The following is a 26,901-nucleotide window of genomic DNA, read 5'->3' as shown; positions in this document are numbered from 1 at the left end:
TGTAAGCCTATTGTTAACTAGACAGCCCAGCTTTTATTTGGTATTTCTGAAAATCAATCATTTCACTTATGTCTCACAATAATGACTCATCATTTAACATTAAGAAATATGAAACTAAAAGGAACTTAATGTGAATTATAAAAATACACCAAAATTACTTGGTGTTGAGTGTATGTATTTTCTACTCTTTTAAAAGCTTTCCTCAATTTTGATTATTTTAGTATGTTAAAATAAACAAACACTGAATCATTATAAATATATTACATGTACATAAACAAATATTTTAGTATTTCAAATATAATGGATATAATCTTACTCTAATTGTTACTGAAACCCAAGTTTAGCTGCCTGTCATTGCTGGAAGAGCCAAAACTCAAAAGTGTTGATTGGAAAGGAATATGAGCTTTATTCAGGAGGCTGGCCACCTGGAGAAAAGTTGGACTCTGGTCCAAAAGCCACCTCCAAAGTTTCTGCCTGGCCTAGGAATTTATAAAGGGGTTTAGGGTAGTTAATCAGTAAAGGGGGTGAACTGGTCCATAACATTCCTTGATTACATGTAGCCTTGATGATGCCAGCTTCAGACATTATCTCATTGCTCAGAGGTTGTGCAAGGGGGCCTGGTTTCTGTTTCATGATTAGCAGAAGGGCAGAAAGAACCCGTGATCTATAGGTATACAAAGAAAGGGGTTAGTTAATCACATGGGCTAAGGGAATTTGCTAAAGTTAAAGACTAGTAGGTTGGTCCATGGGCCTGAGGCAGCTTCATAATATTAATGTTTTTTTTTTACTTATTGATTTAAGTGACTGAATATCATTCTATCCTGTGAACCTTTTAAATATTTTTTATATTTCTTTTTAATTTCTTTGTCCTTTTAAAGGACATTTTTATATGGCACAATTCCTTATCAAGGCAAATTTTGAAAAATCAAAATTTATGTGGTTTTATCCTCCAGTCAGCAGTGCTATTTCTAGAACTCTATGCTGCGCATACACATTTGCATATACCAAATAAAATTCCCATAACTTTTTTTAATTGGCATTCATTGTAATAAAGACAAAAAATTAACACAAATGTCCATCAATAGGGGGCTGTTTTATAATGGCTCGTTTACATAATGGAGGAGCATAAAACTAAAAAAAAAGGAAAACATCAGTGTTCTAATGTGGAGTAATTTTTAGAATCTGTTAATAAGTCAAAGTGTAGTTATACGGTATTTCATTTTTTTGATGTTTTGTATAAGTACAGATAATGGAAATAATAAACATGTTTATCTACAAGGGGAAGCAAGAGAGAAAAAATAGTGTGGAAGGGATGACAAAGTGAATTTTTTAAAAGTGTATATTCTAATATAGTTGTCATGGAAGAAAAAAGAGTAAATGTACTTGAAATAGATAAACTTAACTGGACATCAAATTAGAATATAACCACAGGGGGAAAAATATTGTAAAGTGATTTGGACCCATTCTCTGGTTGTATTTCCTTAGTGGGTTATAGCCTAAGGACCAAGAGAACTGCAAAAAAATATATAACTTGACTCAGTAGAATTTTATTAGTACTGTTATAAGAATTTTGAAACTATTTGAAGGACACATACACCCCAATGTTTATAGCAGCACTATCAACAATAGCCAAAGTATGGAAAGAGCCCAAATGTCCATCGATGGATGAATGGATAAAGAAGATGTGGTATACACACACACACACACACACACACACACACACACACACACACACACACAATGGAGTATTACTCAGCAATCAAAAAGAATGAAATCTTGCCATTTGCAACTACGTGGATGGAACTGGAGGGTATTATGCTAACCAAAATGAGTCAGAGAAGGACAAATATCATATGACTTCACTCATATGAGGACTTTAAGATACAAAACAGATAAACATAAGGGAAGGGAAGCAAAAATAATATAAAAACAGGGAGGGGGACAAAACAGAAGAGACTCATAAATATGGAGAACAAACTGAGGGTTACCGGAGGGGTTGTGGGAGGGGGGATGGGCTAAATGGGTAAGGGGCACTAAGGAATCTAGTCCTGAAATCATTGTTGCACTATATGCTAACTAACTTGGATGTAAATTTAAAAAAATAAAACTTAAAAAAAATTTTTTAATTTATGTACATTGTAAGATTTAACTAATTAAATCAAATGTTACTAGTACTCAACATATTGAAAGATGAGAGAAAAGAAATGTAATTATGAAAATATAAATTAAAAGGGAAAAAGAAACCTGTAATATAATATCCAAATAGAAACTATCAACAGGAACTCATAATTTACTACAGAATTTACTACAGTCAGAAACATGTAACCTGAAAAAATTCAGACTTATAGGCCTAACTTCCAATATACAGGCAACACAGAAAGTGGATGGATATGTAAAACAATACCATAGGTCAACTGTCAGAAAACTTCCAAATGTGCAGTATTCTGAGAAAACTGACATTGTATCCTTAAAATCTAAAGTGCTGTTAAATATCAGGAGATTATCTTAATTAAAGAGACTAAAGAGATATCACAAGAAACTCTTAACTACTGAATCCAGGTGTTAGCTCTGCCAAGCAGGTGCTAATTGTACTAGTTTTTCTATTTTTCTGTATACTTAGAAGTTTTCCCAGTAAGGGGAGAGGCTAATCCAATTTTAAAAATTAGAATCTATATTTAAAATGACATTACATTCGGCTGTGATGCATGGTCCAGTTGTAACTCTTGGGTTGTACAGGTTAGTAGTTAATAGCAGCATTTACTAGTAGTATTTGAAGGGCATTTGAGGAAATTTGATTAAGGATAACTATTACAAATGAAAACATGTTGACATGGGAAGTTAGAAGCCATTAACTTAGAAAACTAAGCAGCAAGTCCAGTAATTAAAAAAAATATATATAATATATATGTAATATATATATATATATATTACATATATATTATATATGTATGGTGTGGTTTCATTTTGGTTTAAAAAAAAAAACGAAAAGAAATACACAAAAGTCAATGTGATCATTTCTGATCGGTAGGGGTATGACATTTTATTTTCTTATTTCTGCTTCTCTTTTTCATGTTTAACAATGAACATATGTGCCTTTATAATTTGTAATTTCACTGTAGAAATATATTTTTATTTAATAACTTGATAATGACTTAATTTAATAATAATGTAAATAATTAAAAGAGCAAACTCTGCCACACTGCTATAATGAATACAAAATTATGTTTGTACAACGTATTTAACTTCCAACACTACCTCTATACAAAATAAAATAACTTAGACATTTTCGAGGAACCAAAGTATTAAGATATTTTGTTCTTAAATATAATTTCTGAAAATATTAAATATTGGAGGGTTTTTTCTATCAAATTTGATGATCTGTTGAGTTCATCACATTTTAAAGCCCAAGGTGATTAATCTGTTTCTTGATATACAATATCCCTGGAGTAGTTCATTGTAAAAAAAGACGTGTATCTTTCGAGTTTTTGTTGTTCTTACAGCGAAGTCATGGGGAAACATTTATCCTCATTAGTTGAGTTTTAGTATTTCTTGTAGTCCTCTCCATGTTCCACTCGCTAAAAAATGAGAGGAGTCCTGGGGCTTTTTGTCCTCTCCACATGACAAGTACTACAATATTGTAAACTTTTATGGCAAGAGAAATGTTAGTATCATATATTCTAGTAACATTTGGGCCTCTGAACATAGTCAACCTCTTAAGATATTTTTTTCACTCTAACTTTTTTTTAGAAAATTAAAAGGCAGAACTGGGTTAGAATTTTATTAAAAATAAGAATGTTAAGAAGCTTAAAATACACTGGAAAACAGAATCCAGATTTAGGAAATACAGAAATATAACAATATATCACCTCTGTCTTTCATTCACTCAGTAGCATTTGGGGAACAAGTACTCAAATGTTCATTTGTTATTCTTAATGATTCTGCGGACTTTTTTTTTTAAACATGTTTGGTTGGCAGTTACATTTCTGCTTCTGTGTGTAACATGTAATTATGGTCCTGGGGTTCCTTTCATCTCAAGTTACTTTACCCTTTTTCATTTATACAGTCATTTAAAAAATAAAAATAAAAAGCTGCATTCCAGGCACTGAGACTGTAGCAGTGAACAAGAGATAGACAAATGTTAAAAAACAAAATTCAATTGAGTAAATTTGAAGATCTAATTGGCTTTATTCAGTGATTCATTAATCAAGCAGTAGCCCATCTAGCAAATAGAAGGGAGTTCCAGGAGCTGTACAAACAGAAGGCTTTTCTAGGCAGAATGGGAAGTGGTAGACAAAGAGGTTTTAACTAAAGAAAACAAACAATCGGGCAAGGTCACCCTCCCTTGGGGTAATGGTGGGGAGGGGGCAGGGAGGTCTTGTCTTGCAGACTACGTCACTAGTACAGATCAGGAAATTCCAGAGTGACTTTTTGAAAATTCCACTCCACTCCTGGGATAGGCTAAAGCCAAAATTAGGTTAGCTATTAAATTCTGGTGAGGCTTAGGAAAAGAAACTCCATTTTGGGGCCTGTTGTTAAATTTCTTTATAAACCTCACATTCCAGTGATAAATATAGACAATACATTTGAAATAGAAATAAGAGAATTGCACACAGTGATAAAGGTCATGATACACATAAGCAGAAAGACAAGAATAAGAGATGAATCAGGTAAAGAGGAGAGCTTGTGTCTGGGAAAGACTCATCAGGGACTACATGAGTGTGCTGTTTTGAGCTGTAACCTGAATGAAGGTCAATTGTTCATAAAACTGGAACAAGCATCTTGATGGGAGAAATCAGGGTTTGGAAAATAGTCACCTTCCAATACTGCTTGCCGCTTCAAGACCTCCTCACCTGGGTTTTCATCTTGCCTTCCTACTTACAGTCTCTACATGGTAAAATCTATATAGCATCACACATAAGTCTGTAAAACAAATAAACAAACAAAAAACCACAACAAACACACCCCTTTCATTGTGTTGTATTCCTACTTTAAAACTCAATGATTCACTAAGGCTTAAAAGACAAAATTCACTTTCCTCAAACAGTACCCATAGTCGCTGAAATTTTTTTTTTTCAACGTTTTTTTTGTTTTTTGTTTTTTGTTTGTTTTTTTTTTTAATTTATTTTTGGGACAGAGAGAGACAGAGCATGAACGGGGGAGGGGCAGAGAGAGAGGGAGACACAGAATCGGAAACAGGCTCCAGGCTCCGAGCCATCAGCCCAGAGCCTGACGCGGGGCTCGAACTCACGGACCGCGAGATCGTGACCTGGCTGAAGTCGGACGCTTAACCGACTGCGCCACCCAGGCGCCCCAGTAGTCGCTGAAATTAAACCCTTCTCTATTTATGTTGCAAACATAAACCTTTTATTCTACTTAAACTGCACCAACACAAATTGCTATTTCTTGTCTCTGTTGTTTAGAGTTTTGTTTTTAACCATTTTATCTGGAATGTCCTTCCTCTGTAATAGATCTCTGTTTTCCAGCCATGCTCCAATTTCATATCCTTACTGTGAGGACCCAAACTGGGGGTAATTTCTCTTTCCATAGAATTATGTCAGCAGTTATCAGTCCTGTATAACTTACTATCTTGTAGTTGGCAGTTACTATAAATTCTAAAAATTCTCACCAGTTTTATGTATTGACATATAACTGATGTCTTGTTATATGTCAGTCTTGTAGTAAGGCTTCTTTCTTATTTATATTCATTTATATTCAAATAAATTCTACATTCCTCAGGGGCAAGTGCTATATTCTATACTTCATGGATTATGTATTTCTTTTTATATATATTTTCTACACAATAGAGTTTCTCTTTTTTTTTTGAAGTTGAAAAGATGGAAGATTATGAAACGTTTCCATTTCTATCACTTAAAACTATAATGAAGTATACAGGTTAAAATAATAATAATAACTGCTGCAGATAAAATTCTGTTGGAGTTTTGTTTAGGACCTTGGATGGTGGCTATGGTTTAGAAATATATCACGAAAGCCATGTGAGATTTACCTATTATTTAATTATGTAATTTTCTTTAAGCCATTTTATTTGAGAAATACATAAAGGAAAGAGTTGGGTAAAACTATTTTTTGTTTTTGTTTTTGTTTATTCACAAAACCAAAGGAAATAATAGAATTTTGCCAATCGATCTTTCCTCTTTTACTTGCATAAAATGTATTTCATTGGAAGTTAGGAACCTGTAAGCATTACTAATACACATTCATAAATTTTAATTGGAATTTTGACTTAGAAAATCATAAGTAAAACAGTTTTTTGTTGGTCTCTGCTTTTTTAAGTGTTTATGTTTTAAATTTTCATATGAAATAAAAATTTCATTTCATTTCATTAATTTGAAGTCATTCATTTATTTACTTTTGTTTTCTTCTTTTCAAGGCCCTGTGGAATCCTACATGCACTGAAGGTTTATTTAAACCAGTAAATATTTCAACCTAGGTTAAATCATTTGACCATAAGCAATGTATCATCAGTCTGTGACATGTGAAATATTGAATAAAATCAATTTTCCATCATTCCATATGTTAGCTATTTCATGTAATATGCTAGTTTCCACTCCAAATATTTCATTTTCTGCATTTGTACACAATCGCATAAAATATTTATTTTACATATTCCTACCTTATTCTTACTGTATTTTGACAACAAAAATAGGCTTACTTAAAAATTATATGCAACGGTTTTTAAATGTAACATTCCACTTGGCAGTGCACATTTTCTGTTCAACCTTTTCATCCATCTCATTTGTCTCTCTGGGTATAGTCTTCATTTATTTTTTTTTATTTTTTTTTTTTCCAACATTTTTTTTTATTTATTTTTGGGACAGAGAGAGACAGAGCATGAACGGGGGAGGGGCAGAGAGAGAGGGAGACACAGAATCGGAAACAGGCTCCAGGCTCCGAGCCATCGGCCCAGAGCCTGACGCGGGGCTCGAACTCACGGACCGCGAGATCGTGACCTGGCTGAAGCCGGACGCTTAACCGACTGCGCCACCCAGGCGCCCCAAGTCTTCATTTAATTTCATCACATATTCTGTGCACATTAGGGAAGTTTGTAAACAGTACTAGTTTCTCCCATCCTAGTGAGATAATTCCTACTGAAGAACTAAATTCTCTCTCTGTTTCTCTTGTATTGAGATCAAAAGATGAAAGCAGGGTGTCTTCAAATGAAATACATAATGAGTCTTATTCAAACTACAGAAAGTCAGAAACCTATTTATATCTCTGAACATGTGAAAAAAGTTTATTGGATACTGACTGACCTCATATTAAGGGAAGTTTCTTGAATGTATCATGAAAGAACACTTGTCTCCTGGACTTAGCCTTGCTGCCTGATTTCTGTGTTTTGTTTTGTTTATTGCCTTTCTAGAAGAGCTCACTTTAATTATTAAATGGCCAGGTGGAACAAGGCACCCTTGAATGTTGTAGTTTATTGCAAGGGTAAGTGACACAGCCCAGAAGTGTTTCAGTGTTGTGAGCAGGGTGCCCGGCAACAGAAGAGCCACAGAGCTAAGGAGAGGAAAGCCGGTCTTACGGAGTTCTCTATATTTTTTTCAAACAGACAACAAAATAATCATAATTAATGGTAGTAATATTCAGATATATGTTATAAAATGTCTTAAATTATTTGAATCATTATGTAATATGAATGATCACATGTTGGCTTTAAACCATGGTGTTAAAATAAATTTATAAATATATTTATTTACTTGAAAACATTGTATGTGTCCTTGTTGACTTTGCCCCTTAATGCATTCTTTTATAACCTAAGATAGAACTATTTTGTTTCTCTAACAATTTTCTATAGTTTATTTTGTAATCCTATTCTTATCTCTTCCTTTTTATGGCCTTATTTTATATTTGAAACCTTTAAATGTAGATAAAGTAAGAAACCCCATCACCTACAATAAAGCACTCACCTGGTAAAGATTTTTATCAACTTGAATGATCAATATCATTTTAAATAAGAAGAAAGAATTTAATGATATTTTGACTAAGATGCAAAGAAAAGAAAAACTTGTATTATTAACTGGATTCCAGATTAAGTCAATGAAGAAAATTACTTTTTTCCCTACAAGCAATGTAGCAGAAACTGTCCACACAGACAAAATGGTCACTTAAATCGTACAATTTCAAGATTGTTTTTTAACACTAGTGAGACGTTTCAGTGTTGCTTCCTTGGATGTCGGCCAAGGAAATGAAACTGTTCTTTCATTCTCTCCCTTTTTCTCTTAATGGAACTTGGGCTGAGTATACATTAATGAGCATGTTTATAGTTAATAATTTTACTTTATTAAAATGTGTTTATTTGATTACATTGAAAGTGTTTTTAGAAAAATGTGCAAGAACCATTGTACTTACTGTACTATACCCCAGGGTGTTGCAAAGCTAAGATTGGTATTTGATGACAGGCATCAGAGTATATCTGACCATTGAAAATAGTACAACAGTGTATATTGATGAAAGGAAGCATTATGTTGAACTATGACTCCTGAGTGCCTGAAATACTCTAACAGTTGCTAACTCAAAATAAGAGAATGATAAGCTTAATTATGTTTCATTTCCTAATAAGGAAAGTGGAATTTGAAGAGTATGAGCTTTCTCAAGTTCATGTAACTATTCTAATGATATCAAAGTCATAGATTATGCTCAGGTTTTCCATATCAAAAGAATTTTGTTTTATTTTTTTGACTTCAGAATACTGGTGGATTTTATAATGACAAAACTCAATACATATTATACATGGATTACATTTACAGATATATAGATAATTGTATATTGTGTATACATTATGCATTATTAAAGATAGATTTCTCTGAAATATACATTATGGATAGGAATAATTGTGATGATAAATCTTGACTATGTGAATACCTAATTCTTTAACATGTATAACATATGAGCAAGAAAATAGTTTTATTAACACATTTTATCTATATTTTAAATCATGAAAATTTAATTTGTCATGCTCTGTAATATATGCATGTTAAATTTTTTTATTTATCATATTTTAAAATATAGGCAACTTAAGGGCGCCTGCCTGGTTGGTTCAGTTGGTTGAGCTTCTGACTCTTAATTTTGGCTCAGGTCATAATCCCAGGGTTTTGGGTTTGAGCCCCGTGCTGGCTCTGCACTGACTGTGGAAACTACTTGAGATTCTTTTGCTCCATCTCCTTCTGCCCTTCTCCCCTTCTCACACACACTCTTTCTCTCTCTCTGTCTCTCTCTCTCTAAAATAAATAAATAAACAAACAAATAAAACAAAAAATATTAAAACTGTTCACCTCTTTAAAAAAATGTAGGTAACTTATTCCCAGTTAGATTTATGACATATAGCTGTTTGTATTTTTTTAATGAAGAGTCTAAAATAAGTATGTTATTACACACGTAAGATTTTGTTATGACACACATAACTTCCTTGCTAAAGTTTTCAAAATGGTAACATTTTTCATAATTACCTAAATTTGATGTTGTTTTGAAGTTCTGTTTATTTAGAAAACAAAATGTACTTTTTTTCCCATGTTTAACTTGCTGCTAGAGGTGGAAATGTCAAATTTTAAAAAAGGATGCTTTTAATGTTGTATTTTTTTGCCTATATGTTCCTACAGGAACTCTAAATGTAGTTCTATGCTATCTTAACATTTTTTTTTCTTGAACTATAGTTGACAAAAAATGTTACATTAGTTTCAGGTGTATAACTTAGTGATTTAACAACTCTATATGTTATGCTGTGCTCACCACAATTGTAACGACCATCTGTCACCATACAATGCTATTACAATACCACTGATTATATTCTGTATGTGGTACCTTTTATTCCAGTGATATATTCATTCCATAACTGAAAAGCTATATCTCCCACTCCCCTTTATCCATTTTGCCTATCCCCCCCTTTCCTTCTGGGAACCATCAGTTCTCTGTATTTATGGGTCTGTTTCTTTTTGTTTGCCTATTCATTTGTTTTGTGTTTTAGATTCCACATACAAGTGAAATTATATTGTATTTGTTTTTCTTTGTCTGATTTATTTCAATTAGCATGATATGCTCCAGGTCTATCCTTGTTGTCATGAATAGCAAGATCCCATTATTTTTATGTTCAAGTAATATTCCAGTGTGTGTGTGTGTGTGTGTGTGTGTGTGTGTGTGTGTGTGTGTGTAGCACATCTTTCCCCATGCATCTGTTGATGGACACTGGGTTGCTTCCATATCTTGAGTATGGTAAATAATGCTGCAGTAAACATAGAAGTGCATGTATCTTTTCAATTAATGTTTTTGTTTTCCTTGAGTAAATACCGAGTAGTAGAATTACTGGGTCATAAGACATTTCTATTTTTATTTATTTTATTTTATTTTAATTTCAGTTAACATACTGTTATAGTAGTTTCAGGTATAAACTTCTATTTTTAATTTTTTTAGTAACCTCCATACTGTTTTCCACAGTTGCTGCCCCAATTTACATTCCCACCAACAATGCATAAGGGTTGCTTCCTCCACATCCTCACCAACACTTGCTATTTCTTGCCTTTTTGATTCTAGCCATTCTGACAGGTATGAGATAATATTTCAATGTGGTTTTGATTTGCATTTCCAAGATAATTAATGATGTTGGGCATTTTTTCCTGTGTTTGTAGGCCATCTGTTTGCCTCCTTTGGAAGATCTCTAATCAGATCTCTGCTTATTTTTAATTCGATTTTTTGGGGGTATTGAGTTGTATAAGTTCTTGATATACTGGGGGTATTAACCTTTTATAGGATATATCATTTATGAATATCTTCTAACATTGAGTAGGTTACCTTTTCATTTTGTTGAGGATTGCTTTTGCTGTGCAAAACTTTTAGGGGTGCCTGAGTAGCTCAGTCTTTCTCTTTCTCTCTCTCTCTTTTAAAATAAACATTTTTTTTTAAAAAGCTTTTTTATAATGTAATCCCGATATTTCATTTTTGCAGTTGCCTGGGTGGCTTAGTTGGTTAAGCATCTGACTCTTGGTTTTGGCTCAGGTCATGATCTCATGGTTCGTGAGTTTAAGCCCCAAGTTGGTCTCTGAGCTGCCTGTGCAGGGCATGCTTGGGATTCTCTATCTTCCCACTCTCTCTCTTTTTCTCAAAATAAATAAATACACTTAAAAATTATCTTGCTTTTATTTCTCTTGCTTGAGGAGATATATCCACAAAAATGTTTCCATGGCTGATGTCCAAGAAATTACTGCCTCTGTTTCTTCTAGGAGTTTTATGGCTTCACAACTCACATTTGGGTCTTTAATACATTTGAGTTTTATTTTGCTATTTATTTATTTATTTATTTATTTATTTATTTAAAGATATTTATTTTTAAATATTTATTTTGAAGTGGGGAGGGGCAGAGAGAGGGGAAGACAGAGAATCCCAAGCAGTCTCCATACTGTCAATGCAGAGCCCAATGCAGGGCTCAATCTCACAAACCATGAGATCATGACCTGAGCTGAAATCAAGAGTCGGATGCTTAACCAACTGAGTCACAGGCACCCCTGAGATTTTATTTTTAAATAATCTCCACATCCAATTTTGAGCTTGAACTCACAACCCAAAGATTGAAAGTTGCATACTCTACTGATTGAGCCAACCACGCACCTCCATTTTGAGTTTTTGTGTGTGATGTAAGAAAATGATCCAGTCTCTTCATTTGCATATAGCTGACTAGTTTTTCAGACCATCTTTTTCCTAGTGTATGTTCTTGCGTCCTTTGTTGTAGACTATTTGACCATATAAGCATGGTTTTATATCCGTACTCTCTATTCTGTTCTATTGATCTATGTCTGTTTTTGTGCCAGCACTATTCTGTTTTGATTTTTACAGCTGAGTAATATGTCTTGGCATCTGGATTTGTGATACCTCCAGCTTTGTTCTTTTTCAGGGTGGCTTTTGCTATTCAAGGTCTTCTGTGGTTTCATACAAATATTAGGACTATTCTGCTTTTGTAAAAATGCTATTGATATTTATTACATTGAACTGTAGGCTGCGTTGGTTACTATGGACATCCTAACAATAGTAATTTTTCCAATCCATGAGAATAGTAGATCTTTTCATTTTGTTTTTATGTCATCTTGAATTGCTTTCATCAGTGTTTTATAATTTTCAGAGTATAGGTCTTTCACTTCCTTGGTTAAGTTTATTCTAGGTATTATTTTTGGTGCAATTGTAAATGGAATTGTTTTCTTGATTTTTCTTTTTTTACTTTGTTGTTAGTGTATAGAAATGCAACTGAATTTTGTGTCCTGAAACGTTACTGATTTCATTTATTATTTCTAATAGTTTTTAGGTAGATACCTTAGGATTTTGTATGTATAGTATCATGCCATTGGCAACTAGAGACAGTTCAAATTTCTTTACCAATTTAGATGACTTTTAGTTCTTTTTGTGGTCTGATGGCTGTAGCTAGGACTTCTAAGACTATTTGAATAAAAATGGTAAAAGTGGGGGCACCTGGGTGGCTCAGTCGGTTAAGCGGCCGACTTCGGCTCAGGTCATGATCTCGCAGTCCGTGAGTTCGAGCCCCGCGTCGGGCTCTGTGCTGACAGCTCAGAGCCTGGAGCCTGTTTCAGATTCTGTGTCTCCCTCTCTCTGACCCTCCCCCGTTCATGCTCTGTCTCTCTCTGTCTCAAAAATAAATAAACATTAAAAAAAATTTTTAAAAAATGGTAAAAGTGGACATCTTTCTCTTGTTCCTGACCATAGAGAAAATTTTCTCAGCTTCTCTCCATGGAGTATGATGTTAGCTGTGTAGTTTTCACATACAGCTTTCATCATGTTGAGGTGTGTTCCTTCTAACTCCATTTTGTTGAGGGTTTTTATCAGGAATGAATGTTGAATTTTGTCTAATGATTTTCTACATTTATTGAGATCATCATATGATTTTTATCTTTCATTTTGGTGTTAATTGGTTTATAGATTTGGATCAGCTGGTGTAAATCCTATTTGATCATGGTGAATAATTTTTTAATGAATTATTGAATGTGATTTGCCAACATTTTGTTGAGGATTTTTGCATGTATGTTCATGAGGGTTATTGGCCTGTAGTGTCTTTGTGTTTTTGGTATGAGGGTAATGCTGGCCTCATAGAATAGGTTTGGAAGCTTTCCTTCCTCTTCTACCTTTTGGAATAGTTTGAGGAAAAGTAGGTATTGACTCTTCTTTAAATGTTTGTTATAAGTTACCTGTGAATCCATCTGATTCTGGACTCTTGTTTGTGGTAATTTTTTGATGACCAGCTCAATTCTGTTACTAGTAATTGGTCTGTTCATATTTTCTCATTCTTTCTCATTTAATTTTGGGAGATTGTACATTTCTAGTAACTTTTTCCATTTTTTTTCTAGTTCAGTTTTGTGGTATATAACTTTTCATTGAGTTCTCTTAAAATCCTTTGTATTTCTGTGGTGCCAATTGTTACTTCTCTTTCATTTCATTTCTGATTTTATTTATTTGAATAATTTCTCTTTTTTTTTTAATTTTTTTTTTAACATTTATTTATTTTTGAGACAGAGAGAGACAGAGCATGAACGGGGGAGGGTCAGAGAGAGGGAGACACAGAATCCGAAACAGGCTCCAGGCTCTGAGCTGTCAGCACAGAGCCCGACGCGGGGCTCGAACTCACGGACCGCGAGATCGTGACCTGAGCCAAAGTCGGCCGCCTAACCGACTGAGCCACCCAGGCGCCCCAAATTTCTCTTTTTTTCTTGATGAGTCTGGCTAAATGTTTACAAATTTTGTTTATCAATTCAAAAAACCAACTCTTATTTTTTTTTATCTTTTCTCCTTCCTCCCTCCCTCTTCCTTCCTTTCTTTCTTTCTTTCTTTCTTTCTTTTCTTTCTTTCTTTCTTTTCTTTTTCTTTCTTTCATCTCTGTTTCATTTATTTATGCTCTGATATGTTTATCAGAGCGTTATGTTTATTATTCCCTTCCTTCTACTGTTCTTGGGCTTTTTTTTTTTTTCTTTTTCTAGTTCCTTCAAATTAAATTGTTCATTTGAAATTTTTCTTGTTTGGGGCACCTGAGTGGCTCAGTTGGTTAAGCATGTGACTCTTGATTTAGGATCGGGTCGTGATCTCACAGTTCATGAGTTCCACCCTGCATTGGGCTGTGCACACTGATAGTGCGGGGCCTGCTTGAGATTCTCTTTCTCTCCTCTCTACCCCTCACCCACTTCCTCTCACTTTCTTTCAAAATAAATTAAAAAAAACTCTAAAAAAAAAAAAGAGAACATTTTCTTATTTTTTGAGGTTTGGACCATTGTGTTTTCATTTTCATTTGTTTCCATGTATTTTTTTTTTTTAATTTTCTTCTGATTTCTTTGTTGGTTGTTTGATAGCATGTTGTTTACCTTCCGTGTGTTTGTGTTTTTTCCATTTATGTTTTCTTCTGATTGATTTCCAGTTTCATGCCATTGTGGCTGGGAAAGATGCATGACATGACTTTAATTTTCTTAAATCAATGTGACTTTTTTATGTGGCCTAATATGTGATCTCTTCCGGAAAATGTTCTATGTGTACTTGAAAAGAATGTGCATTCTGCTGTTTTGGGATGGAATGATCTGTTGTGATTGTCATGGGCTGGTGTTGCAGGGCATTCTGTGCTGAGGCTGCCTTGGTTGGGTGGAGCTGAAGTAGGCATGAGACTGGACAGTCTCTGGGATCTCTGTGCAGAGAACACCCTGGCAGGGCAGCCAAAGATGAAATGAGCATGGACCAGGATGCTCCCTGGGCTTTCCATGCAGTGGGAGCATGGCAGGGTAAATGAAGCTGAAGTGTTTGCAAACTGGGGTATCCTAGGGTACACAGTGCTGCGGACACCTAGGTGAGGCATCTGGAGCCAAAAAGCAGGTGTGAATCAGGAGGTCTTGGGGCACTCTGTGCTGGAGGTGCCCTAGCAAGCTGTCTGGATCTAAAGTGGTACAGGTCTGGAGTGTTCCATAGTGCTTTGAACCTGTGTCACCCTGATGTGACAGTGCTGTAGTGAGTGCTGAAAAGGGGTGTCCCTATGTCTGCCACACTGGGGCTGGCTTGGTGGGATAGCTGGGGCTGGTGTGGTCCAGGGACCGAGGGCTCACTGAGGTGGTAGGTTAGTTAGAGTACCCAGACCATGCTCCTGTCCATGCTATCAAGGTGGAAGGGGAACATAAACCATGGTGCTCACTATGCCCCTACCCCCGCCAAACCAGAGAAAGTTCCAGTAGCTCCCCCTCCATTTGGTATGGTTCTGGGTCTCATTCTTCTATATTCTAATTTTTTTGTTTGTTTGCTTTAAACTATGTTTTTTGTTTGTTTGCTTGCTTGTTTGTTTGAGCTCCAAGGTATCTGGGGCTGGTGTAGGCTAGAGGCCTGGGTCTTGCTAAGGTGGCAGGCTGAGTATGGTGCCTGGACCCTGTTGCCATCTGCCCTATCAAGGTATAGGATGCATGTAAACCATAGTGTTCCAGCAGCTCCCCCCTCTCTCTGGTGGGAGTTCTAAGGCTGCATATTTTAAACACTAGCTGCTCTTTTACACTATGGCTTCTTTTCTGTGCCCAGGGCAGACAGATCTGCTCCCAGTCCCCTCAGTGGTATCCCTCCCCCTGCATTTCCAGGAGTGTTGGAGGTGGGAGTTCCCTTCATTACCACATCTTTGTCTCTATTGCCATTCTCTCTGTGTGTTCTATCTTTTGTTCAGTCAGCCCTCTGTTTTTCAGGAGGAATTGCTCTATAAATAGGCTTAGATGTGTTGTGTCTGTGGAGGAAGTAAATTCAGGGTCTTCCTGTCTTGCCATATTATACCATGTTATGTATGATTATTATTTCTAAAATAAATCTCTGCCCCTTGGTACTTTTGGGGGGGGGGGTGGAACAGTAATTACCATTATGATATGCAATATTCTTTCCCCCTGTGAGGAAAAATAGCCAATAACTTGAACTTTGATAACAACCTGAAAGGCTTGTGTATTCATAAATTTTGAATATAATGTCTGTGGAGAGGGAATAGATGTCATGCCCTCCTACTCAGGTTCTTCAGGGAAGTTTCTTCTTCATAGGGCTGGCAAGATTTCTGACCTGGAAGGAGATTTATTTGTACCTTTTCCCACTAAAGATAGCAGAGTCAACTTAAAAGAACAAGTAACTTCATTTAGTAATAAATATTCTACACAAATTTTAATTTTATTTACCTCATGGTTTGTATAATATGTTTTAAGAAGTTATTGTGTTGTTGTTTATTTAATGTTCAATTTATACTTTAATAAAATTTTTACACAATTTTATGATTTATGTTGCTGGAGATCTCTATCATCTGACTGCCATTTGGTTGTAGCTACATGAATTTTAAGAATAGGACCTTAGGGGCACCTGGGTGGCTCAGTCAGTTGGGCGTCCGACTTTGCCTCAGGTCATGATCTCCCGGTTCGTGGGTTCAAGCCCTGCATCGGGCTCTGTGCTGGCAGCTCGGAGCCTGGAGCCTACTTAAGATTCTGTGTCTCCCTCTCTCTCTGCCTGTCCCCACTCATGCTCTGTCTCTCTCTGTCTCTCAGAAATGAATAAACATTAACAAAACTTTTTTTAAAGAACAGGACCCTAAAAATTAATGACGAATATCTTAAAAGCTACCCTATCCATTTCATTAATGGAAATACAGAATGAATAAACATTTATATATGCATAAATTGATACTAAATATTGTTTTTCTAATGCTCTGTTACCAGAAGGTGAGCTTTAGAAACCTCCCGATTTTTTTAAAAATTAATTTGATATAAAAAGTAGAAAGCATCTAGTAGAATTTCACATATACATTATCCATTAGAAATTTATTGTTGGTTTTTAATGAAAAAGAATATGCAATATCTGATAAGCTAACACAAAGGATCAGACTGTCCATTTAGACCAGTACAAATCATAGATCTTACCCAATATCAAGCTTTACTAATTACTTGAAAGGTTTTGACAAAAAAAGCTCAGATGAAAGAGGGACAGCTCTCCAAACTCTTTCATCTCACACTGAACACCCACTCTCTGGTCCAGAATAAAAAGATCAGATATCTAAATGAGGTTTTGTCGAATTACCACACAGGGAAGAAAGAATGTTTCATCCATGAAACATCTCTATTTTATATTCCAACAATGACATTTTTCAAAGGGAGCTGTGCTCATAAATCCATAGATTTTGAAATTTGTTTCTCAAATCAATCCTTAATCAGGGACCTCTATTAAAAACTCCATATATAAAGACACTTTTCCCAGGAAGTATTATTAGGTTATTTTTCTGGAGATTTAGTTTTCATGTCCGTGCAATTAGACAAGGTTACTTCCCTCTTTTCCTTCTGTGGAGAAAAGTCAGTTGCTTTAATTCCTCCTCCTCACCTGTTCCATTCCCACCAATTATTCTGAGAGTGATATTCGATTGGAATGGAATGGTCAACCCAGTCTCCTGGAATTTTCATTTCTTTTTAATTGTTAAAAAAATGCCTTGTAAAAAAAAAAGTGTATCTGACCAAGATTGCAGTTATATATTTGGTTTTTCATCTGTGTTTTGAATGTTTCAAAACACAGTTTGAGGCAAGAGATAGAAGATTGCTTTTCTTGGAGATTACTTTTTGTTTCCTTTTATTTCTCACTTAAGGCAAGCTTTCAAGAATTGCAATTTTTGAAAGTCAAGAATTTCATGATTCAGTTGGAGAAAAAAAGTAAAATTCCTTTACAAAGATAACATTGTGGGTCAACTATACTAAAAAAAAATTAAAAAACAAAAGTTACTTTTAAAAACATTCTGGATGTTTTTATAAAATAAAACAAAATTTTATTTTATAAAATTTTATTTTATAAAATAAGAGAATAGTCCATTTTTTAACCTTATATATCATATTTAAAATTATAAGTATTTACTCATTTTATTTTTTGTTTCCATTTGCTATTTATACAAAATTACACTGGAGCAGTAATGCATTCAGTTAATTAGAATAGAGTATATGCTCTCTTTGTGTTCTTCTAGTTATGATATATATACCTCATTATATATTTTACTGAATATAAAATACAATATGTTTTGGATATAGTTTTATTCCTATAAAGTGTCTATCCTTTTTATACTTCATTTTCTCCCACTTAGTTTGTATCAAAAAGTACAGTAGAAAATTCTCTTAAGAGAAAACACATATAAGAAAAACTGAATCTAACATTTGCAGCGTGATTTGTATGTTTTCCTGCTGTTTCACAAACAGAATGTGTTATTTCTAGTCACAAGTCTCAGTGCCTTTACTTACATCATTCCCTGAACCAGTAGAGCTATGTCTTCTCTCTTGCTTTGTCATATGAAGAAGAAAACAAATTTTATTTTCCCTATTCCACCGCAGCATATAACCTGGCTTCCTTAGGCATAATTGAATTCTATCTTCTTTAAAGCCCTCTATAGTTCACTGATGGCTAACATTTTTGGCTCTGTGTGTCAAGTGCTGTTCTAAAGGCTTTACATATTTTAAATGTTTTAATCCTCATAAAAGTCTGTGAGCTAGCTATTCCTATGTGGTATCCTTTGCAAGCAAGAAAACTGAAATACACCGAAATTAAGTAACTTGCCCAAATCACACAACTAGAAAGTTACTAAGCTACATTTAAGCATAGGTCTGCCAGACCCAGAACCTGCACTTTAAAACACACTTCTCTATAGCCTTGTAGGTGAATCATGGAATACTTGAATTTATCCGTGGCTATTTCATGTGTGCTACTCTTATCACCCCAAGTGAGGTATTAGCTCTTTAAAATATAGAATGTATTGTATAGGATTTTTCAGTCCTCTTTAAAAATGCGGGGGGTGGGTGGAGGGGTGGTTAGAGGTAATTTAATTCATCCTCCTTGCTTTACAGATGTACTTACACAACTTAACAGAAAATGGATTCAAAATGTTTACTTGTCCAAAGTCACGACAGAACACTTATCAGAGTGTAGACTGAAGTACTATTTTCAGGTTCTGTATGTTTGTTTGGTTTTTGTTTTGTTTTCTTTTGTTTTACAGAGCAAAGACATGCTCAACTATATTCAGAATTGAAATGTAAATCCTTATGGGCCTAAGAGGGGTACTAAAGAGAGTTGTATTCATATTCTTTGTTCTCTAAGTGTCTAGACTCTCAAGAGCTGATGTCAGTAGGCTTTACAACAGTGATTTTCAGGGTAGCAAAAGTGTTGGAAAACCGTAACAGGGACTGAGAAGCTGAAGGGGGCGAAGCTGAAGGGGGCAAAGCTGCCTCCCAACCACAGGGTTAGTCTTCAGAGTCTTAGTCCACAATGCTTTCTGTCACTCATGCTGAGTCTACTTGTGCTGCTGTCCCTGGGAATATGCTGGTCTACTAATACCAGGGTAAAATAAATATGTTCCAAATGATGATGGCTAATAGTATTGGTATCATTGCTCTCATATTGTACTCACTCTTCTTTATCAGAATTAGAAGAGATAATATGATTATAAATCAAATATTCTGTTTAATAGAGAAATAGCATATATGCATCATTCTGGAGTGTGATGCTTCTAAAAACAGACAATAAAACTAAAATTCTAATAAGGCAGCTATCACATTTCATTTTTAAAATGATAATTATAAACAGTTATAGTGACATTACAATCATAAGCAAATGCAAGGTGCTAGAGTTCTTTTAGATGGAAAGAATAATGGCTAATATTTATTAGGTACTACTACATGCCAAGTAAACGTTTAAGTGCTCTGTGTGTGTTGACTCATCTAATCTTAAACAAAACAAGATAGATTCTATTGTTATTCTCATTTTATATGGGAGGAAATCGAGGCATAACAAGTTGACATAAAATTCCCAAGTTAATATCAAATACATGGTGATGAATCTGGGATATGAATCCAAGCAGTCTTGATTCCAGAATATAGATCCTTCATCATTATACTGTACAGCCCCCCAAATAGAGTGAAATAAACTGAATCCATGGTTATGCTGAAGAAACAACAATTCCCAAATATTAGTGACTTTAACATCATATATTGATGAATTGATTGCTCACTTAAGCTATACATCTATTGCTGGCCAACAGGCACCTGCCTGCCCTCACTGTAAGACTCAGTTTAGTGGAACAATCTTTGTATGTTATGTTGCAGCCTTTGAGGGAAAGAGAGTAAGTCACAAATTGTACATCAGATATTAAATTTCCATTCAGAAGTGGCTCATAACACTTCTCACATCTTATTGGTCAAAACAAAGTGAGTCATATGGTCATAGGTAAGGGGGCAGCAAACACCCACCAACCATGTGCCCAGAAGTGGGAAAACCAAAAAACACTGACAAACAGCACCAATGCCTATTGTACTTTTTTCTGAACTAATCTTTTTTTTTTTTTTTTAATGTTTGTTCTTATTTTGAGAGAGAAAGAGTGAGCACCAGTAGGGTAAGAGCAGTGAGAGAAGGAGAGAGAGAGAATCCCAAGCAAGCTCTGTGCTGTCAGTGCAGGGTCCAGCGCAGGGTCTTTCTGATATCATAGTAGGTTGTGAGATCATGACCTGAGCTGAAACCAAGAGTCAGATGCTTAACCTACTGAGCCACCCAGGGACCCCTGAACTAATCTGCTTTTAATTAAAATGTGAAAATTATCATTTGGTAAATATGCTGACATAAAAATCCTTTGATTCCATCAGTTTTTGAGAAAAACTTAATTCAAAAATTTGTAAACCTGTGAATACCTTCTCCTTAAAATGTCACATGTACGTAATGCTATCTCAGTTTTTAAGATATGACATAAACATATTACTTACACCATATTCTTCAGGTATGTTGCAATCTTTCCATTAGTTTTTCAAATATTTCTATTTTTTATAAAAATATTTCTGCTTATAATCAACAGTCTACTGATTTGCTTAGGATGTGTTGATGTTATCTCAGCCTTATTTCAACTTATTCTAACTTTATTTTTTAAATAAATGATCATCCCCATATCTATAATAGAGTTTTTTCAAAGCTACTTCACAATGTATTTCTAAGTATTAGTATTGTACTTGTCAGAATAATTCATGGTGACAATGTTATTCTAACATTTTTTAGTCATTTACCTCCTTACAACCTTATCATTAGGCACATTTTTCTTCTGTAAATATCTCTGGAGATTTTCAGTGACAAGTATAACATTTAAATGTGTGAACAAAAATGGCTTTCTTGTTCCCAAACAATATGTTATGCTTTATCTAGAAATAGATAATTTGCCTCAACCAAAACAAATAGATTTCATGTAAGTTTTTTGCCCTCTAATTTAGTGTTAAAGGCTTTCCATATTTTCTCCTAAATCATGTATCATATTTTCAACCTTTATGATATAAAAAACATGGTCTCACTCAATTCTCATGGTACATGATTCACATTTTTTACTTAATGAGAAAAGTGTCTTTGGGAATTTTCATATGTAAGCAAATCAAGCTTCATCTTTCTAAATGTGTTTTCCTACCACTTAGTATAAAGTGAAATTCTTGGCATTATTTACTTCCAGCCCATTATTAATTTGCTGATTCCTACTATACTAATTGGTTCAAACTATTTTCATCATAAGACAAATAGGTCAACATTCATTATGTTAGTATGGTAGCATTACCAAAGCTGTCACTTACTTTCAGTTTTTTTTCAATTTTTTTAAATTTTATTTTTTAATGTTTATTTTTGTGAGAGAGAATGACAGAGCGTGAGGGAGGGAGGGGCAGGGAGAGAGGGAGACACAGATCCAAAGCAGGCTCCAGGCTCTAAGCTGTCAGCACAGAGCCCGATGCAGGGCTTGAACTTCTGAGCCATGAGATCATGACCTGAGCCAAAGTGGATGCTCAACCTACTGAGCCACCCAGGTGCCCCACTTTCAGTTTAGTCTAAAAATAATTACAATATATATGTATATATACTAAATTAGGATTCTGATATTTTTAGGATGATCTTTTTAAAATCTATTATCAGAATAAATTATTAGAAAATAATTATGTAAGTTGGAAGAAAGCATTAATCAAAATGTTAGAAAAACATTTTGTGTTCTCAGAATTTTATTCACATTTATACTTTTAAAATATTTATACAGGATGAAAAGAAAATTTGTAAATAGTAGAAGCATTTTCAGTCTGTGTTTTACTGTCATGATTTCAAATCTTATCAATAGGATTTTAACTACACAAAATTTAAAAAGATGCTAATTCCCACTGTTCATCAGTAATTAATTTCCCAAGTTTTAAAACATAGATTTTGACATTCTTAAGCAATTTTTATGCGTTAGAAGTGTCAAAAAAAGCAAAAATAAAACCACTAAATCAATAAACAGTATTTAATAAGAGTTTATGGTGCATATAAGAACAGTTTGTAAACTGGGAGCCTTCAAATTCAAAGACTGCTGTGAAGCGCCATGGTATGAAGTTATAGGATGGCTTAAAAGTGAAAATGAGGTTGTTTACAACAATTGGTTATTACAATAGATGTTTCCAGATGGCAGGAGATTGGTTGACTATTTCATACCATTTTGGGGAAGGTTGACTTAAGTTTCTTTTATACTTTCAGAGGCATTTACAAGAAATAACCTAGGTTTAAGTTTCAGTTATGGTTATGAAATGAGATAGATTTAGTTCTAATTTATGTGAACTTTTTGTCTGCCCAAAGAGGTCTCTAGTCTCCATTCTACTTAATTTTAACTAAAAAAAAAAAATAATAAAATAGAATGAGGTGAAATACTTAGAATATTGGGTTGACTATAAGTTTGATTCATCAACCAAACTCTCCTAAGAAATCATGATTTGTATGAATTGACATTATTTTTAAAATATTATTTAGCAAATGTTTGCTAGCTTAAAATGTGTTGAGCCCTGGGACATAAAATCATATAAAATGACATACCAACCAACCACAAATGAGTAGAGATTGTCAGAATACATAGGTGCAGTCACAATGCCTTTTAATGTTGTTATAATTACCATAACAAACATGTCTACTGTGAGATGTGGTAATTTCAGAAATATCATGTACTTTAGCACAATTCGAGATTTCCTATCAGCTTATTGATTTCTAGGATTATTTTACAGATTTTTATAGGGGAAGAGAAGAGATACTTATGAAATACCTCTGAGTATCAGACACAGGCACACTTAGTGCTTTTCAATATTTTCTGCTCACTTTTCTATATTCTCTTATTTCTGTATGTAAATAACACATTTTATGTCTGTTTATATGAACAGCTGTGCTGCATAGGAACCCAGTTTAACCCTGTTTAGTCCCATCAGACATTTAAAAATGCCTTCAACTTCAATAAGAATAAAACAATAATTAAATAGGCCTGAATAACACAAAAAACACATAAGTGAAAATTTAACTTGAAAGAATATCGTATTCTCCAACTGGTTAAGTATAGTAACCACTGGAAAATCAGAAAACATTGTAGTAAATAAGGGAGTGTGTGGTCATGATTATTGTCACTACAGGGGGTGAAGCGCAGCATTCTGAGTACACAAATTATAGTTAAATGTCTTCCTGCAGTTATATGTTTAGTTCTCATGTGATATAGTTGGGGAAACAAATCATTACAGTGCAGTAAGCTGAATGCCATGCATTTCATACATTCATTTATTTGACAAAATATGTAATGAGTATGTTATATGCCAGTTACCTGTGTAGGTGTTGGGCATACCCAGTAAGCAAAACAACTGTAATTTCCACTCTGTGGTGTTTTCACCTCATTCAGTACCCCTAATGAATAATAACATTCATTATTCCTGCTCTATAGACAAAAACATGGTGGTTTAGAGAAGATAAATAACTGGCCTGATTTCACAACAAGTACTAAGTGTGCCCCATGTTAGTCTGACAACAGAGACTGAGCCCATTATCACACCACACCTCTCTGCCAGGTACAGTGATAGAAGAGTGCTTACCGGAAGGGTGCAAAAAGCAGCGATAATGCTTTGATTTCATTGAGAGACTATTCCATAGGACCCCAATTAACATTATATTTTGATAAAAAGAGAAAGTAAAGAGAAAAAAAGACAAAAGACAATAGACATTTTTTATGACATTTTGTTGTTTTGTGTTACGTATTAATGCCTCAGACTGAATTAGCTTGAATTTCCTTTTATCATTGGTGCATCTACATTTCTGAGTTATCAGAGTGAAGCCTTATAATTTTTTTTTCTGAGACTAACTTAACTTGTTGGAGACTGAAATGTATTTTTATTACCAACTACATAATGTATTTTTATTTACCAACTACATCATCTGGTATAGGCTCTCATGAAGAAAATTGAATTATGCCGCCGCATTCTAATATCATAACCTAGTAATCAAATATAGAAACTTTAAAAATGAATACATGTTGAATTAGCACAGCTCTAGCCATTTGATTCAGAAGGGGAGGTTGGAAGTCACCTCTGTTCTTTGTACAAGCTTCTGTAGAACTGTAGAGCAAGAAGCATATTTATAGTCCTTTAACAAGCATACATGGTAATTAAAAACAGCAAGGTTTCCGCCTGCATAACCTGGTTCTTGGGTATGGAGATAACCACTTTTAGCTGACTCCAGGGTACTCTTGAAAGCAATATGATTGCACTGTGGAGTCTCTGTTTGTTTATCCTACATGTAATTGAAACAGAGCTGACATGCTACTCTGGTGCTCTCTTCTGCCCTACTCTCTGAGGCAACCATATGTTACATTTCCAACTTTCATAAATATGGTTAGAATTGTTCATCACAGACAAGTGTGAAGTCTCTCATTATCACCGACTTTCATTCAGGGATCATTTGTTGGTCTCCTATGCACCTGGTATAGAACTTTAGTAAGAGGGAAGGAGTATAAAACCAGATTTCACTCAGGATTGGTAGAGAGTAATGAAATTATAAATTTCGCATGTGATATAGTTGGGAAAACAAATGTTATAATTATAAATTATAACATTTATATAATATTTATATAAATATAACATTTACATAATAAATTATTATAAATTATAATTTATAAATTATATAATTTATACATTATAAATAATGTATAAATTATATTTATAATTTCATTTATAATGAAATTATAAATTTCATCTTACTAATAAGTCCGTGAGTGTGATTTCTCAGGACAATTGATATCATGAATCCTAATGGCTCACCACCTCACTGCAAAGCGTTAATGAATCAATACCTTATCTCTCAATAGTTCTGGATTTGTTAAAGCATAAAAGAAATGAGAGTGTGACCTTAACACTTAGCTTTTCATCTAGCACTCTTGTCCAAGGAGAGGTAATACAATGTACTTTTGTAGAAAGTACTCAGTAACTGAAAAGTTTGTCAAGGAATTCCACTGAGAGTTCTTTGGGCCAAAAGAGGGAAGGGCATACCCCTTTTTCAACAGAAAAAGTTTTACAAAGTAAAAGACATTTTTTAGTTACTTTTCTTCCTTTTATAAAATAAGAAAGAAGAGTACTAAAAGTGGGGTAAAATGTTCTTCTCTAACTTTTCATAAATTCTACTGGCATCATATTCTTTGGAAGGTTCACAAGGTTTGTTAGAAATCAAATACAATTTTAAAAAGAAATATATTTTGTAAATATTAATGAAGAAATGTTATAAAAAGCCACATTTTATTAACTCTTGGTATGTCTTGCAAAGAGAAATAGAATTTGATATCTGGCTTCCTATAGACACATTTGGAAGCTTTTAGCAATATTCTGGATATTGTTCTGAATTTTTCTAAATTCATTATTCTGGTTTTTATTATTGCAACCAGAAGTTAGATTTTCTTTTTTTTTTTTTTTTTTTTCAACGTTTTTTTTTTTTTAATTTATTTTTGGGACAGAGAGAGACAGAGCATGAACAGGGGAGGGGCAGAGAGAGAGGGAGACACAGAATCGGAAACAGGCTCCAGGCTCCTAGCCATCAGCCCAGAGCCTGACGCGGGGCTCGAACTCACGGACCGCGAGATCGTGACCTGGCTGAAGTCGGACGCTTAACCGACTGCGCCACCCAGGCGCCCCCAGAAGTTAGATTTTCTAAGGAGGAAGTACTGAAGTTTTTATTACATGTGAACTCTAATGTTTAAGCTAACTTTTCCAGTCATAGTAGGATACCTCTCTAGGGATTCTCCAAATGTTAATTTGGAGAAACACACACACACACACACACACACACACACACACACACACACACATCCTTCTTTTCTCACTTTACTCTCATGAGTAGGGATAAAACATAACTGTCCCTTTTTTATGGAATATCAAGAAAAACTACAACTTAAGTCACATTTCAGAAAAATTTACTGGTAAAGGAGATTTTCATGAAGCATAGATCAGAAATGATTAAAGACTTCATTTTTGTTGATTCAGTATGAAAGTATTTAAGTGTTTATAAACATGGCAGAGCAAATGTGTGAAAGGAAAATATTAAATCAAACTAAGAGAGAGAGCCAGAAAAAAAAAATCTGTAGGTAACGTATGTTAATTCTTTTTTATTATCCTATTTAGAGCAGTGATTTTCAGTTAGAAGCAATTCCCTGCTCACCACATCTCCTACCCTTCCCAGGGACACTGGGCAATGTCTGAAGGTATTTTTCATTGTCACAATTGGAAGATACCACTGTAACCTAGTGGGTCGATGCCAGGGATGCTGCTTAATATCCCACAGTGCACAAGAAAGTTCCCCACAACAAAGAATTATCTAGCCCTGCATGGCAATAGGGCCAAGGCTGATAAACCCTTCTTTAGATGGTAGTTACTAATACTGAAATCTATTGGTAACTGAGATGTTTTATAGCACTTTTCAGGAAAATAACAAAGGGACTTGTTTACTCTCTCATGGTGTTATTTTTCTGCCTGGGGAAGCACCATAATGTCATACTGCTAGACACTTTATTTCTCTGGTTTCCCTTGTTAAAACTCAGAACTGCGTCTCTTTTAG

General features: G+C 34.4%; 1 protein-coding gene across 4 annotated transcripts in view; it reads left to right on the top strand.

The window, feature by feature from the left end:
* CCSER1 (coiled-coil serine rich protein 1) overlaps positions 1-26,901 on the top strand; it is a 1,309,738-nt gene that overhangs the window by 687,361 nt on the left and 595,476 nt on the right. The window contains exon 10 of one of the 4 annotated variants that reach the window (XM_058719577.1): positions 6,389-6,530. The exons of the other annotated variants lie outside the window; for them this stretch is intronic. Coding sequence (XP_058575560.1) covers positions 6,389-6,448 — 60 coding nt within the window. The 3' untranslated portion in view covers positions 6,449-6,530. Of the gene's footprint in view, positions 1-6,388; positions 6,531-26,901 lie in introns of those variants that run through there. 4 annotated transcript variants of the gene reach the window in all.

Source organism: Neofelis nebulosa, chromosome 3 (genome assembly GCF_028018385.1).
Source record: "Neofelis nebulosa isolate mNeoNeb1 chromosome 3, mNeoNeb1.pri, whole genome shotgun sequence".
Lineage (NCBI taxonomy): Eukaryota > Metazoa > Chordata > Mammalia > Carnivora > Felidae > Neofelis > Neofelis nebulosa.
The sequence above is the reverse complement of the archived record's forward strand: the minus strand, read 5'-3'. Positions and strand labels throughout refer to the sequence as shown.